Source organism: Megalops cyprinoides, chromosome 4 (assembly GCF_013368585.1).
Source record: "Megalops cyprinoides isolate fMegCyp1 chromosome 4, fMegCyp1.pri, whole genome shotgun sequence".
In the NCBI taxonomy this organism is placed as follows: Eukaryota; Metazoa; Chordata; class Actinopteri; order Elopiformes; family Megalopidae; genus Megalops; species Megalops cyprinoides.
This window is the reverse complement of record NC_050586.1, coordinates 14,709,936-14,723,931: the sequence shown is the minus strand read 5'-3', so window position 1 is coordinate 14,723,931 and position 13,996 is coordinate 14,709,936. Positions and strand designations below refer to the sequence as shown.

At 39.6% G+C, this 13,996-nt stretch overlaps 2 protein-coding genes across 2 annotated transcripts; both read right to left on the bottom strand.

The window, feature by feature from the left end:
• Positions 1-218: 218 nt before the first annotated feature.
• On the bottom strand, positions 219-7,046 carry LOC118776909 (gamma-glutamyl hydrolase). Its single transcript, XM_036527545.1, has 9 exons — positions 6,804-7,046; positions 6,442-6,556; positions 5,090-5,140; positions 4,332-4,416; positions 3,744-3,882; positions 2,598-2,704; positions 1,361-1,454; positions 1,017-1,154; positions 219-692 (listed from the first exon to the last, which is right to left on the bottom strand). Exons 1-9 carry the CDS (start codon positions 6,925-6,927, stop codon positions 574-576), a joined length of 972 nt encoding a protein of 323 aa, XP_036383438.1. The 5' UTR covers positions 6,928-7,046; the 3' UTR covers positions 219-573.
• A 3,931-nt stretch (positions 7,047-10,977) lies between these two features.
• Positions 10,978-13,275, bottom strand: LOC118776114 (dual specificity protein phosphatase 26-like). The gene is made up of 4 exons (XM_036526208.1): positions 13,211-13,275; positions 12,345-12,539; positions 11,636-11,847; positions 10,978-11,177 (listed from the first exon to the last, which is right to left on the bottom strand). Exons 2-4 carry the CDS (start codon positions 12,512-12,514, stop codon positions 10,978-10,980), a joined length of 582 nt encoding a protein of 193 aa, XP_036382101.1. The 5' UTR covers positions 12,515-12,539; positions 13,211-13,275.
• Between the last annotated feature and the right edge of the window lie 721 nt (positions 13,276-13,996).

Genomic DNA, 13,996 nt, shown 5'->3' with positions numbered 1-13,996 from the left:
TAGTGATTTTCTACAGTTCATTAAAGACAAATGTGGCCATGCTGAAAACAAAGGAACATCTGTACACAAAAGATCTGTTATTATGAAAAACATAAAACAATATAATGGAGAGCAGTCTATCTGAGAAAAGTCTTTGCCCCTACAGACACATAATGTAATATTACATTATTAATAATTACTAATTATTAAAGTGTATACATGTGTGTCTCACCTGTGTGTGCGTGTGTGTATTAGAAAAAAATATAAGAACATACGTAAATATCCAAAAAAATAGAAATGTAAGTGGTATAATACTGTGAATTAACCAGCAAATATGTTGTCTTTTTTATTTATTGAGCATTGGTAGATAAAAAGAATATGGTGAAGTAGTGATCACCATATTGTAGGTGAACTGGCATCCCCATGAGCCTGGTGCTGGCAGTTCACCTACAAGTGTCTTCCAGAAGAGGCCACCAGCCTTCACTTTAGGTGTGACCTCTCAACTCCAGAACACATTTGAGTATTCCATGTAATTTTGCCCCAGAAATAAAAAGTCCCTGAGCAAAATTTATAGAAAAGGGGGTCCTCTGTGTTTCAGAAAAAATAACACTGCTCATATCCACTGAAATTGCCGACATACACAGGGGTGTAGTTGTATATTAGTGCTGCTTCCTCCTCCTCAGGCTTGAAAAAGTGGTGCAGACTCTTCTTGGCTGCAAACAATACCAGACAGTCATAAGTGTCAGTCATATTTGTGATGTAAGTTGTATAATGCGCATTGCTTTTACAAGCTCTGATGCATTTTTAAATGGATAGCATGAGCAAAAACATGCACTGGAAACATGCACATATTGGACAACACCAAACAACCATCGTTATTTATAATATTCATATGAGCACAGCATGAGCACGGTATCACATATGCTTATTTGTATGAAATGGCAGTACATGAGTAGTTTGCACAACACAATTGTTAAATCAAGTCGATGGGCAATGTGAATGCATTTTTCCTTTTCCAGCAAATGTCCACCATTTACCTTCATTGATAAAAAATTCTGACAGTAATGATGACACGCGCACAGCATTCTGGGAGTGGGGGAACTGCATGTCAGGATCCCATTGAAAACGGTTCACCTCAGGGTGCCACTGTACTCCATAGAATGGGTATTTCCTTCCTTAGTAAAACAGGACAATAACATGATAGTTGTCTTACAACAGATATTATAACACACACATTATGCTTTCTAAATTTGTAATGGAAATAATCAAATAAAATCTGCACAGGGTTCAATGGAAGATCCATATGCTATTTTTTCAGATACTAATATGATTAGTGATCATATCATTTTAAAAATATGGCCATTGGTTGGAAAACTATTACCTTCAATGGTGGAAACAAACTCAACACCATTTTCTGCTATGTTTGTTGACAGGACAGAAAAGAATTGTTGCAGTTTCTCATTTCCTCTGAATGTCTGCACAAGAAAACAAAATATCACATCTTAAACCAAGGCCAGGTATTTCACAAATACACAGAATAACAAAATCTTAAAAAATGAGTCAAAGAATAAACAACACAGACATTCCCCAGTGCTATCATTAAATGGGGACACATTATTTAAAGAAATGAAATATTTTTATGGAAATCATTGGACAAAAATCAAAGGCAGTTGCAGTTCTCTCACATCAAAGTCCTTGTCAAGGCCATCACTACCATCAGTGTATAAAACAAGTGTAGGCCATTACAAATCCCAACCATCTGCATCGGAGTAAGATGACCTTACTCAAAGCACATAGAGCAATAGGAAGCTGGCATTGTAGCAAGAGACAATCAGCAAACACATTTTTCGGTGACACAATTTCCTCTAGCGTCTAAAAGCTATGCACCCTGGTTGCAAGGCAAGTGATGTAATTTTTGCTGATTGTTTGAAACAGTAAGCTGAGTGAAGTCAGGGGGTCCAGCTGCACTACAGATTTCCTGCTAGGGGCGTGCAATGAGTGCTGTGCTAAATTTTAATACCGATCAAAACGGCTAGCCTGTCTCACCCCAACACCTGGAGCCCAAGTTTCCTTTCACTGGGTTTGCCCCGTCTTCTGGCCTCAATTCCTACTCTAATTTCCCACCACAAACCCATCTTAGGTTTATCTAAACTTTGCTTTCAGGTGCACAGTACAAATGAACTGCAACTCAACAGCTGAGTGACTCCGAGATTTAACTAACAATCCTAGCAAAATGTTTTAATAGCAGGTCTTCTCTATATCTATAATTCATGAAATGCGTGAGCATATGAAATCTATAAATGTGAACACGACTGTGTTTTCTAGCAACCTGTATAATACCACCTACTTGCATTTTAAGTGTCTCTTAAAGCTGAGAGTTTTATTTGTTGAATCGTTCAATGAATCAATTGCATGACCTGCAGTTACACACATGGCTGCAAGTTATCCTCCGCTTTACGAAATGTTTTCAGTGAAACAGTGCATGGATGCTGAGGATGGCTCTCAACAAAACATACCCATCACCAGCTATTTTTATGTACAAAAGCTTTAAGTATATGTGAGGATGAACCAGTTTGTTGCTTTGTCCATATACTGGCTGAGCAAGGGGTTGGGGATACCTTCTCAGTGACTCCATAATGATGGAAATTTCCCGTCAGGTCTTCTTGGGACAGAGCCTTCATCAGATCAGTGGGAAAACTCTCAAACATGCGACTGGATGTAGCTTCTGATGAAGTAAAGGTCGGAATATTATTGAATAAGTCCGCATTACATTCTATGCTTACAGTATATCTAGCACACAGTATGCAATGCAGTATATAGCCTACAGCTCTAACTATAATAAAATGACACTTTACCAGCATGCCTTTGGGTTTATTTTTTTATACATGGGCAATTCTGAAGAAGTGTGGGGAACTGAATAGTCATTAATCTGGTTAATAGTAAAATCCTCCAGTGGGATATTGTGGCCTTAGAACTCGTGTCCCTTAATCACAATGGAGGGGGATGGACTGTAGTATAATACAGTCAGGTTGTGATCTGATTTTCCTATATATCAATCACATTCAGGTTATCAAATTTTGCTTGATACAGCACATTACAAGGAATTTGTCCCAGAAGACTTTACAATCGGAAAATAGAAATAAATTATGATCAGTGTATCAAAGATTTGATAAAGCTGATTAAGGCCACATAGGACAGGACAGATCTGGGAATTGTTCCATAGTATTAAAATTATGAATGGATATAATGATCTGTAAAGGAGAGTAAAAGACAATGAAAGCTTAAACCACATGAGACAACTGTAGAGCCCTAAGGGATTTTATACATCATACTGAGAGCTCATTTCCTATCCCTTAGATGTTAAACATTGTTAAGTGAATATAGAGTACAGAGTTGCAAATCACTGGCAGCAAGAGTTGCAAGAATTTCATAAGTGCTCCTAATAGCTTCCATCAGATTCCTCAAATCTCCGTTACTGGGTGACTTAATTGTTTCCAAATTGCATCTGTACAGACAAAACCATACACTATTAGCAGACAGCTGCTGCCCTCTGGAGGTTAACGGGAGCTATTTATTTACCAGGGAAATCAGGTTTCCAAAATCATTTTATTTTTCACAAATTAAAGTTCCTGAAAACCAGTAAACAAAGCCTCTGAGTTCTAAGCTTGAAACCCAAGGCTGGCCAACATTGAAATGATGCTGTTCAATGATGATGCTGTTTGCCTGTTGCTGGAGCGGTCTGCAGGAATAATACAGTGGCATACCTACAGTGAGGTTGAGAGGAAAGGCAACATTCTCTGCTGTGGTGTTGCTCAGAAGGTTCTCTCCTGCCACCAGAACAGTTAGCAGCTGGAACCCCATGCATGTCCCCCACAAGGGAAAGTAGTCTCCTGCATCGTTTGACTGGACAAAGCAAAATCACAACAGGGCATGGGTCTTACAAGCTGTAGTACTTTTGAACTAAAGGGCTGCACTGCTCATTATTCTGTTTTCTGTATGTGTTGTAAAGTAAAAGAAAGAAAAACATCTTTTAACATGCCAAACATGTTGGAAAAGATTTTTTCAAGGTTTTCCAGTAAATTCTTTCATCTATATATCAACTGACATCAGGATACCTGTATGCCAGGCTTCTTCTTTTTTCAAGTAAGAGTTTGGTGGTAATATAACAGATTCACTCTGCTCTCTACAAGCAAAATTTAAGCCAATGGACTTGTATATGTGGGAGGAAGCAAGTCAGAGACTAACAACTGTCGCTCTACCAAACCGGTTTAAAAAATCATAAGATCTGTTGCAGTACAGGAATGTGAACCCTTTGAAACAGGCTTGTGTCAGCCTTGGTCAGGTATGCTCACCTCCACAGCCAACCTGTAGAAAGCCTTTGCAGCCCTGGCATAGTCTGAGGTCTCCAGATCTGCAGCACCCCCGATGAACATCATGCTGGGGGAAAGGAAGGGGTAGTGAGTCACTCTCACCCCTCCGAGCCCTGCTCCCTCCCCCTGCCACGGCTCAGGGCACGCCTTATAGACGACATTTTGTTCTGCAGTTTGTCATTGTCATAGGGATCCTGACAGATCAGGTTCTGACACGATCGGCTCCATAGAAGGCAGTGATTGAAAGGCGCCACCCACACACTGTCTGCATGGCCTACTGATCACCCTAATTAGTCACGCCTCGTTCTTGCACCCTGTGGAGTCTATATGTTAGCGTGATTGCTACAAGCTATAAAAGAAATTGTGCAAGTCTCCTTGAGGAATCTGCCACTGCTTAGTGGTGAAACTGTTGTAACCCTGATGACAGTTGGCCATGATTATATTTGCTCTACATGCCAAATTATTACAGGCACGGCATGCTGCACAAAGGTTGGCATGTTTTTCATAGTGGGCCCCCTCATGTCTCTATTAACAGTAGAAAGTAATCTAAAACATGTTTACATTTAGCCATCTAAGAATTTAGTTTAAACATATACGTCATAATTCAGATAAGAATATAATGAATATATACCTATGCCATTTTTGAGAAGCCCTGGATAAAAGCAGGAAATGAGTTGTTACTCAAGCATAACTATTACATTATGTTTGGTTTCATGGTTTCATTTTGTATGAGCACGTACCCATTAATTGATTTGAAGATCTTCTCATACTCAGGCAGGGTCTGATTCAGTCTGAATAAAAGATACATAACTTTGAGCAAAAACATCTTAACATTTTCAGCAAATACCACCGAAATACAGGTTATGTCAACAGATCTAAATTCCAGGAGAAAATTTACATTTGGACAATGTATGCATGCATTTTATAAAACAGTGTGTCTCAAAACTGTAAACAAACTCTCTAAAATGTTTTCCAGAACCACAATTCCCAAACCCCCCAAATGACACCATTGCCAAAATGAACAATGCCACGTGTGTTTTACTGTATTGTTTTATAATTATTGATAAAAACATCTGGTGTGTGGGAAGGGATGCTGTAGTAGGATTGCATTAATTACATTACAGGAACATGAAAATGTAATGTGATTTTGTGTACCTTCAGGAATTACAAGCATTTAGAGGTGCCTTGGTTGACAAAGGATTGGTCACCATTGCCATGAACATTAGGTATTATGTATTTAGTGAGCAGACACTCTTAACCAAAGCAACCTACGAGGCTGTCATTGCAAGATACATTATAAATACATACCACGGAGGAAACAAGCACAAGAGCATAAGTGTGACAATGGCACAATGAGCATAACACACACACACAGTGCCCAACTGTCAGAGCAAAGCTGCACTAGACTTCACTGATGTTTTGCAGTGATAAGGTGGCGCTTATTAGGTGTAGGAGGACACCTACAGGTTCTGGGGAACTAGTGATGGGAATTTTGGCTCTTTTTAGTGAGCCAGATCATTTGGCTCAGCTCAGCAACACGAGCCGGCTCTTTCGGCTCCCAAAGGGTTCTTCATGTACCACTTCTGGCTTTTATAATTCAGCCAAATTTAGCAATGTTTTGACCTTTGATTGGCATGTGTACACGCATGTCACTTAAATTATTCAATGTAATTCTACTAAACCTTATAATACCATTATTTTACATTATGTTTGGTATAAAAACATTCATGTAAAAACATCAAACACTATTACACATGTGTATTGAACGTTTTATTTATATTGAACGTTGTAAATGCGTTTCGCCACAAACACTAAACACAGTGCATCTGGTCCGCATGGAGTGCCCATGGCCGAGCAGTGTGGCAAAAAGATCATCCTATTATTTTGTCTTGTATTAATTAACAACAAAAAAGCAAGAAAAAAATAATAAATCGGCTCTCAGACGGGAACCGGCTCCCATCGTTCACATAAAGGAGCTGGCTCAACTCTTCAGGTACACATACCGCGACAGCGTGTCCATAGCGTATCCATTTTTAGATGCCTATTTCCCCATTCAAAAGTGAGATTACTGGCATGAGAATTGCTGTCTTACCTGATTGGCATCACCCTGCTTCCCCCTGACTCCACGTCTTTCACGTAGGAGGCGGGGATGAAAGTCTTTCCAAATCGCATCATATCATCATCTACCACTTCTTGAGTCAAAATCCCTGTTGACAGATTTAACAAATTCATGCCTCTAATTATTGTGAGCACATCATCTAAACATTAAATTTTCCACTCGTTTAGCTATTTTAGGACCGTAGAAATTCAAAGGACAACCACATCTGTTAACTGTTACTACATTTTCTCCAATTGTAAAAACACAAACATTCGAAACAGACCATTTTTCATCACAAAAGGATTTTCTGGTTGTGTTAATTTGCTTACGGTGTTATTTTTCATGCAGTTCCTTACCAATAATGGGCCGGTCGTTTACTGATCCGTCCAAGCTCCCCGCTGGAAAACCGTCGCTCACACAAACGGCATAAAGATACACCAAAGCGCACAGACAAAGCATTTTCTCCCGTTTTCCCACCATATAATACCAAGTTACTCTAACAACTAAATAGTTCAGAATTTTGCACCTTTGTATTACAAGAAGAAACACATGACGCGTTTTATAACCTCAACGAAAGAGAACCAAGAGGTGTGGTTTAGGTATTGGAGAAACGAAAACTGCGCGGTGAAGTAAACTCGCAAGTCATGAAAGTTCAGAGGGAAGTCCGGAATGCACGTCCCCGTGCTAAGTTTCTGCTGTATCCCACACAGGAATTTCCATAGGAAGCTTAGAGCAGAAACCGATGCACGTTTGAGAAAATAAATATGCATTCGTGACATTCCGTGCCAAGATTGTATAAAACTGTCAGCTCTTCAGCACCGGGGGGCTGCACTCCACCCCCTTGCTGCAGCTGGAGTGAATTTAGTGGACATAGCTTATATAAAGTCAAATACTGGCCAAATGCAATTCATTTAGACATATTTTTAACAGTCTTCTCCTGGCTGTCCACTGAATATATTGTGTGGTGCATTTGTAGGCTCTTACAAAATGTGTGACCATCTTTAAAGTGCAGTTGTGAGGACATAGGGGTTGAGTAATGAAATAGTCAGGATTTATAGTGGAATACCCATTTACATTATTGGCATTTAGCAGATGCTCTCATCCAGAGCAACTTACATCAGTTACAGTTTTTTTTTTTTTTTAACAATGTTATGGATATTTACTGAGGCAACTGTGGGTTAAGTACCTTGCCCAAGGGTAACAGCAGGGCCCAGCGGGGAATTGAACTGGCAACTTTTCAGGCTCAAGTCCTGCTCCTTAACCACTGTGCCACACTGCCACTGGGGAGTAAAAACAATTTCAGTGCTGTGCCAAGGAGGTTTATGGACATTCTTGGTTGTACCTTGGAGTTTCTCTGCAAGAAAATTCATGACCCTGTTAAAGAAATAAGAGCAGATCTTGTTAACATGGGTTTATTTAAACAGACCTTTAAACAGTACAGAGCATTGACAATGACAGCATTTCAAATAGGCAAAATTCCACAATCTACCAAGAATCCAGAGAAGAAATTGCTTTAACAAACTGACATGTTACATTAATTAAAGTCTCATGGTATTACATTTATTTTCCTTTGCCACACGTTTGGTGATACAGAAAAAAAAAACAATGGGTTTAAATATTTCAGAATAAGAGTGTCGAAACCGATTTCCAGCGCTGACACAGCACAAACACTAACCAGTAAATAACCAGATAATGCACCACATTCACTTACATAAACATGAGGGGGAAATTTCCACAGAACTCACTGTAGTCTGCTTTGACCACCTCATTACACCCTGTCATACCACATTTGCAATTAAATTTATCACTAACTTTTGGCTTTTTTTATCACTAACTTTTTGCCAAACCAACAATGGAAGCTGCAGTGTGTTGTTTGTTCTTTGCTGTCTGAAGCACACATAAACATACGCAGTGGGTACAGTATGCACTGCCTTTCCAAAGGTCATTGTTTTTACACAGATAAAGCCTTCAAAACAAACTTAAGAAAATAATGCATAAAGGCATTTTTAAAAAGAATGTGTGCAAAATACGCCTTTGGTTGTTTTAAATTCAGGTATTTCAAAAGAGAAATAAGGTATTTCCTAAAAGAGAAAAGTGACAGTCTTCCTGTTTTGGAGCTTTCAAGATGTTCTTGTGCAGCTCAACAACCCAGTAAAGTCCCATTGTCCTTCCTCTTCGCTGGGATTAGACTGCCTGATCGCTGGGAACATGCTACAGTCTAGGCTTGCACAGGAACTTCCAGGCAGGATGTTTTTTGTTATGATGGTGTGGGTAAAGAACACTTGTAAAGGAAATCCTAATTCATTTATCAGGACAGCATCTAATGTGAGCTTGACCTGAAATTGCAGCTGCCTAGTTTTCTTTTATCATTGATAGGATGCACTCAAATGTGCTCTCACTGAAATAAAGCTGTGAGTAGAAAACCCCATAGCTTCACTGTCCTGCACAACTTCATTCATTAACAAAAGATAGCACTGATCATATCTGGAAGATTTTTTTTATCCATTAAAGCGATGGCATCTGTTTTCGCAAAATCTGTTTACAATCACTTATATATATATATATATATATATATATATATATATATATATATAATCAAAACATTAAGTTGGATCAAACATGGAAAAAAATATGCTCCTGTCCAATTTGGTTGCCCAAGCCCCAGAGAGGGCTGCATCACTGAGTTTGAGCCTTGAGTTTGCATACAGTAACGTAAGGACACACCTGCAAAGAGGTACACACCTCTTCAAAAAGGTATCAAAGCATTTCTGTAGATACAACAGTGAGAGTGCCTACAAAACCAAAAACACCTCTACCTTCCACTCTCTTTGCTGACATTTCAGGTAGAAATTAAAATGATTTTCTGCATGTACAGAAACTGTGCAGCATCCAATCCACCTATAACACTATTGCAGATAAATTTGAAAACATTGAATATAGTATTGAAATCAACCTGCAGCATGCCAAACCATGTCTCAAATCACAGGGGCAAACTCCTTGCATACTCCTTGCGCGATGCTTTTGGCAGTGCTTCAGGGAAAGGTATGCAGTGCTCATTTCAGACGTCATGTTATTTTTTGACTGTAAGCTGGCTTGGTTTCCTCATTTCCTCATTTCTCTGAACTTCCATATTTGGGTCACAGCTGTAAAGGCCTTTGAACTATTGTCACAATGGAACTCACAAAACTGGAATCTTAAAAATATAAAAACCTCCAAGCATTGAGCAGAGAGGCATGGGGCACAATGGAAAAAGCAAAATACCCTTCATGTTGACCTCTGTTTTGCTACAGTATTTGTATGTTCCAGTGTGGGCGTGAACAGACCATTTGTCTTAACTTACTATGGACAGTACATTCTTATGCTTTTAAGCATACCGACAGATAAACTCCAGACAGACTATTCTGAAGTTCCCATGTGTCTCATTTTTGAGCCGTTTCAATTTTCAGGGCAATGCAGTCTTGTCTCAGTCACAGACATTAAAACAGGCCCAGTCTCAAACTAAAGGGAGAATTTTTCATTCCACTAAGATAACATTTCAGTACTCCATGGAAATATGAAAGCACTTCGGCTGGGAACAGCCAGCTGACTTTTTTGTGCAAAAGCATGAACAAACATCGGGCACAATCAAACTGAAAAAACTGGTGATATTTTTTACTCAGCACCCTCACAATCCTTGTGGGATGTTATGTATCATCCAGATGAATTTGTGATTTTCCTGTAATGCACTCAAAGCTGTATAGCCACTAGTATTATGCAAATATAATCATCTACTCAGGCATTTATACACTTTAAAAAGCACTTTGCGGGGTGTTAGTATACTGCTTTGTCATAAGCGACATTTATGTTTGTTGTTCCTGTCTGGAATACAAGATCTAAAAGAATGAGGAAATGAATTAACTTGTCTTTGTTTAACACGGTTTCAACAATACACAGTAAGGCAATGCAAAGAAGCAACTTCCAACCCTAGAACACGTGATAAACTCTGGAAAAAAAAGTAGCTCCTAAAGTCTCTGAATGTCGAGCCTGCCCCACTTTCATCACACGTGAAGAAAGCTCTATATAGAAAGGGTCCTGCTGTTATAATTTGGACTTCACCACTACCCACTTCTACGTGCAGCATCTGATTGGATACAGCCCCATCCTTTGCACATGCCTCAGGGGAAAGCAGATGAGGATGTGTTCTGTTTTTTTTTCTTATGAGCATGAGTGTTATGGTTTTTGTTATGGCTATTGTTCTCTGTGCACAGACATTTTACGGCAGAACCCATATCACAGGGAAACCTAGACATGATTTCAGATTGAAAGATCTATGGAAAGATCACCCAATTATTGGTTAGCAATGTTACTTTGTGAATCATACATATCAAATTATCCTTTCTCCAGGAAGTGTAGTTTGAGAGTTACCAGAACAAGGTGTCTGTCTGGTTAGAACCAGGGTTGGAAATACCTTAATAAACATAATTCCATACCCTAAATACAAAAGAGACAGTCAGGTGTGCTCTCTGTAGCAAATGAATCTCCCTGATTGCTCTAGGTCATGTACCTGCGATGAAGGGTGCTATCTAGCACAGTCAGTTGTCGCAAGAAACCGCGGTTTGGGAAAATACTGTGACGGTCGTTCACGGTCTTGATTGCATCCACCAGAGTCATGTTCTGCCGGATCATCAAGTAGGCCAGAACCAGTGTTGCTGATCTGCTCACTCCTGCTGCACAGTGCACCAGGATCTTCCCTGTAGAACCCCCAAATGCAAAACATTAGGTAGTGTCTTGGCAATTAGACATTGCAGGCTATTTGAATGACAAGGCACAAATTCTTCAGCCAGCTACCCTACATTTGGCTTGTGGACAGGAAGCACCTCAACAACATTTTTTTAGTTTTCAAAAACTGCATGACAATGGATTACTGATACAGACACAGCAGTAATTTCACACGTGATGAGAACAGTCTCCTCCCCAGCATTGTCCTCAATATTGTAACACACTGTGCACAAAGATACTGCATGTACTGGAATCTGATTTGAAGTTTAAAGACTTTACTGCACTGCATTCACAAAATAAAAAGGAGAGTTTACTCATGAGCAGAATATGAGCTGCTTTTCAAACCCAATGTGCTTTTTTTGCAAATAATGTTTTTGTTTTTTTTACATCATGCTTTTCGTGCCAACAGCCCATGGGCACCACCTCTCACCTCCGCTGATCAGTGCCTTGTGTATGAACTCGGCTGCAGGGTGGAAGTGGACACTCATGTCAAAAGTGGGCGAGTCACGGGCTTCAATACCCTGGTATGTGATATTCATGCCCTCATAGTTCTCCGCACCACCGCGAAAGTTGACGTGTGCACAGTTCAGAATGTGCGTAATACCGATCATAGCAAGCTCACGGTGGTCTGAAGCGAAATCCCTGTAAAATCAACGTACACATTACATGCGCACCAACAGCATAGCCGATAGTTTGCTAAACCAGATCAAACAAAACACATATGAGCATTAAGCGTACAATCTCTTAATGTAAGCATTGACTTCTAGGTGTCATCATTAACATATTTCTTGAAAGCACTGCTACAAAATCAAGCGTGAAACAGACATCATTTAATCATTCAGGACAGTCTTGTGGAGTAAGGAATGACCCAACCTTTTGGGTAAAAAAGCAACCTTTTAGATTTCAGTGTCTGCAGCCGAAACAAGTGCCTAAAATTCATAAAATGGCATGTGTTAAGTGTAGTGTGGGACTGTGTAAAAAAGCAATAGGCTATCTACCTTAGTGTGTCCATAGCAATTATTCGTATGCGAAAAGTCATCAAATGGAAGGGTACATGTGTTCAATGTGTTGAATGCCATCGCGATTTAAAACCTGTAAGGAAAAAAAAGCAGTAGCCCATAGTAGGCTACAGTACTTACCGGTCACCAAGATAGAGCCTGGGCCACACCTCGTCTGCACGATTGAAAAACGACTTCCCTGTGCAAAGAAGGTGCTCGAGGTCGATTAGAGTCATTACCGGCGAGCTACGATCCAGTTCTTTTCTTGCAGAGCTTGCGCTGCTGTACAAGCGTGAATATCTCGACATCATTTACGCTCAAGCTGCGGCCATTACCCTGATGAGTCAAAAAAAGTCATCGTAATTATTTTCAATTACTTGTCACCACACATGTGCTACATAATAATAATAATAATAATATAAAATTAGTAGGGTATTAGTATTAATAGGCTACACTGATATTATGTGCACGTCGCAGTAGGCTTAGTAATATTGTTGGTTCGGAAATATCATTGCCTAGATTAGAACATCTTGAAGCGTTTAGCTCCAATGGTAGCTGAAATGATTAAAAAGTGATGTCCTACAAACACAACCATAGTGAGACAATATTTCATTTACTTAATAACGCAACAAGCACCGCATACATCTTTCGTTAACAAAAAAACAAAACAAACAAAAAAAAAACAAGCAACACCTTCACTTGTAAATGGTTAAAGCTAGCTACGTGATACCTCTGTTAAACAACGACGGTAAAGAGTGCTCTTCTGCAGCAGCAAGTTCACTTCCACTTATTTTTAGTTGGTTAACTCACCACTAAGTATTACTTTTGTTAAGTCGCGTCCAGATAGATTGCTCTAGGTCTAGTTGTTGGTAACACTATCTACATATTCTCCTAATGCAACGCCAGGGACAGCCTGCGGGTTTAAACAGACACAGTATTTTCTTTTAATATTATTTCCCGGGGTTTCGTTGGCTGCATTGTGAACAGGCTGCATGTGCCCCCTGTACCTTAAGCACGCGTCACGCCTTGAAAGCCCTCGGTTCTGGACCAACATTCCTGCAGGCAACAAGAGGCCATGTTTTGCTTTCATAGCCGGGCATGCTATTTTAAGCAGTGCCTGTGACGAATGATACGCAGAGTATAAAAAGGATACCAAGTGATCACTGATTGACCTCGTCTCCAAAAGATGTATATTTTGCTTTAGAATTGCTTGATCTTGATATGAAAATCTCTATGGTATTTTTGTTGGGAGTGATCTAACATGCTGTGATTAAAACCAAACAGATTAAATTAAAAAATAAATAGGCTAGCTAGGTTAACAGTAAGTAAAATGCCTTATCTTCATTCCAATACTTTGTCTTCGTTTTCAACGTATACTGTATGCCTTTAGAAATATCTCCAGTAGAGCAACTACTTAGGTTTATTTCAGCATTAGTGTAAATTCTTGGGTAACCTTGTCCACCAAACTACACATAATTGGTCCGCTTTGACTAGGTATTCACAGTACGTCAGGAGTGTACATCAGTGAGTGCCCCCTGAATTGAGCCTGAAAGGGAAAGGAACCCACATCCATCATGAACTGGAAAAATGGTATGGTTGAAGATATTACTTCTAGGCCCTGTGATGCATGAAATGCTACTACAGCACAGACAAGCATAAAGGCTTTCGTCAACAAGTAGTGTTCAGGTTATGCCTGTCACAACCCCAGGAGAATAAAACCAGCAGAACTGCAATGTGTTTTTGTGAGACAGCTATTCCATCACCTCCTACTCATGTCAACAGAAAATAAGATT

Excerpts from the sequence above, each read along its gene's own strand:
- LOC118776909 (XM_036527545.1), bottom strand. The coding sequence starts at position 6,927 with ATGGTGGGAAAACGGGAGAAAATGCTTTGTCTGTGCGCTTTGGTGTAT. Across the intron at positions 6,557-6,803 it reads AAACGACCGGCCCATTATTG|GGATTTTGACTCAAGAAGTG; the intron begins GTAAGGAACTGC and ends ATCTGTCAACAG. Across the intron at positions 4,417-5,089 it reads ATCTTCAAATCAATTAATGG|CATGATGTTCATCGGGGGTG; the intron begins GTACGTGCTCAT and ends CCTTTCCCCCAG.
- LOC118776114 (XM_036526208.1), bottom strand. The coding sequence starts at position 12,514 with ATGATGTCGAGATATTCACGCTTGTACAGCAGCGCAAGCTCTGCAAGA. Across the intron at positions 11,848-12,344 it reads AGGCTCTATCTTGGTGACCG|GGATTTCGCTTCAGACCACC; the intron begins GTAAGTACTGTA and ends TTGATTTTACAG. Across the intron at positions 11,178-11,635 it reads CAAGGCACTGATCAGCGGAG|GGAAGATCCTGGTGCACTGT; the intron begins GTGAGAGGTGGT and ends GGGGTTCTACAG.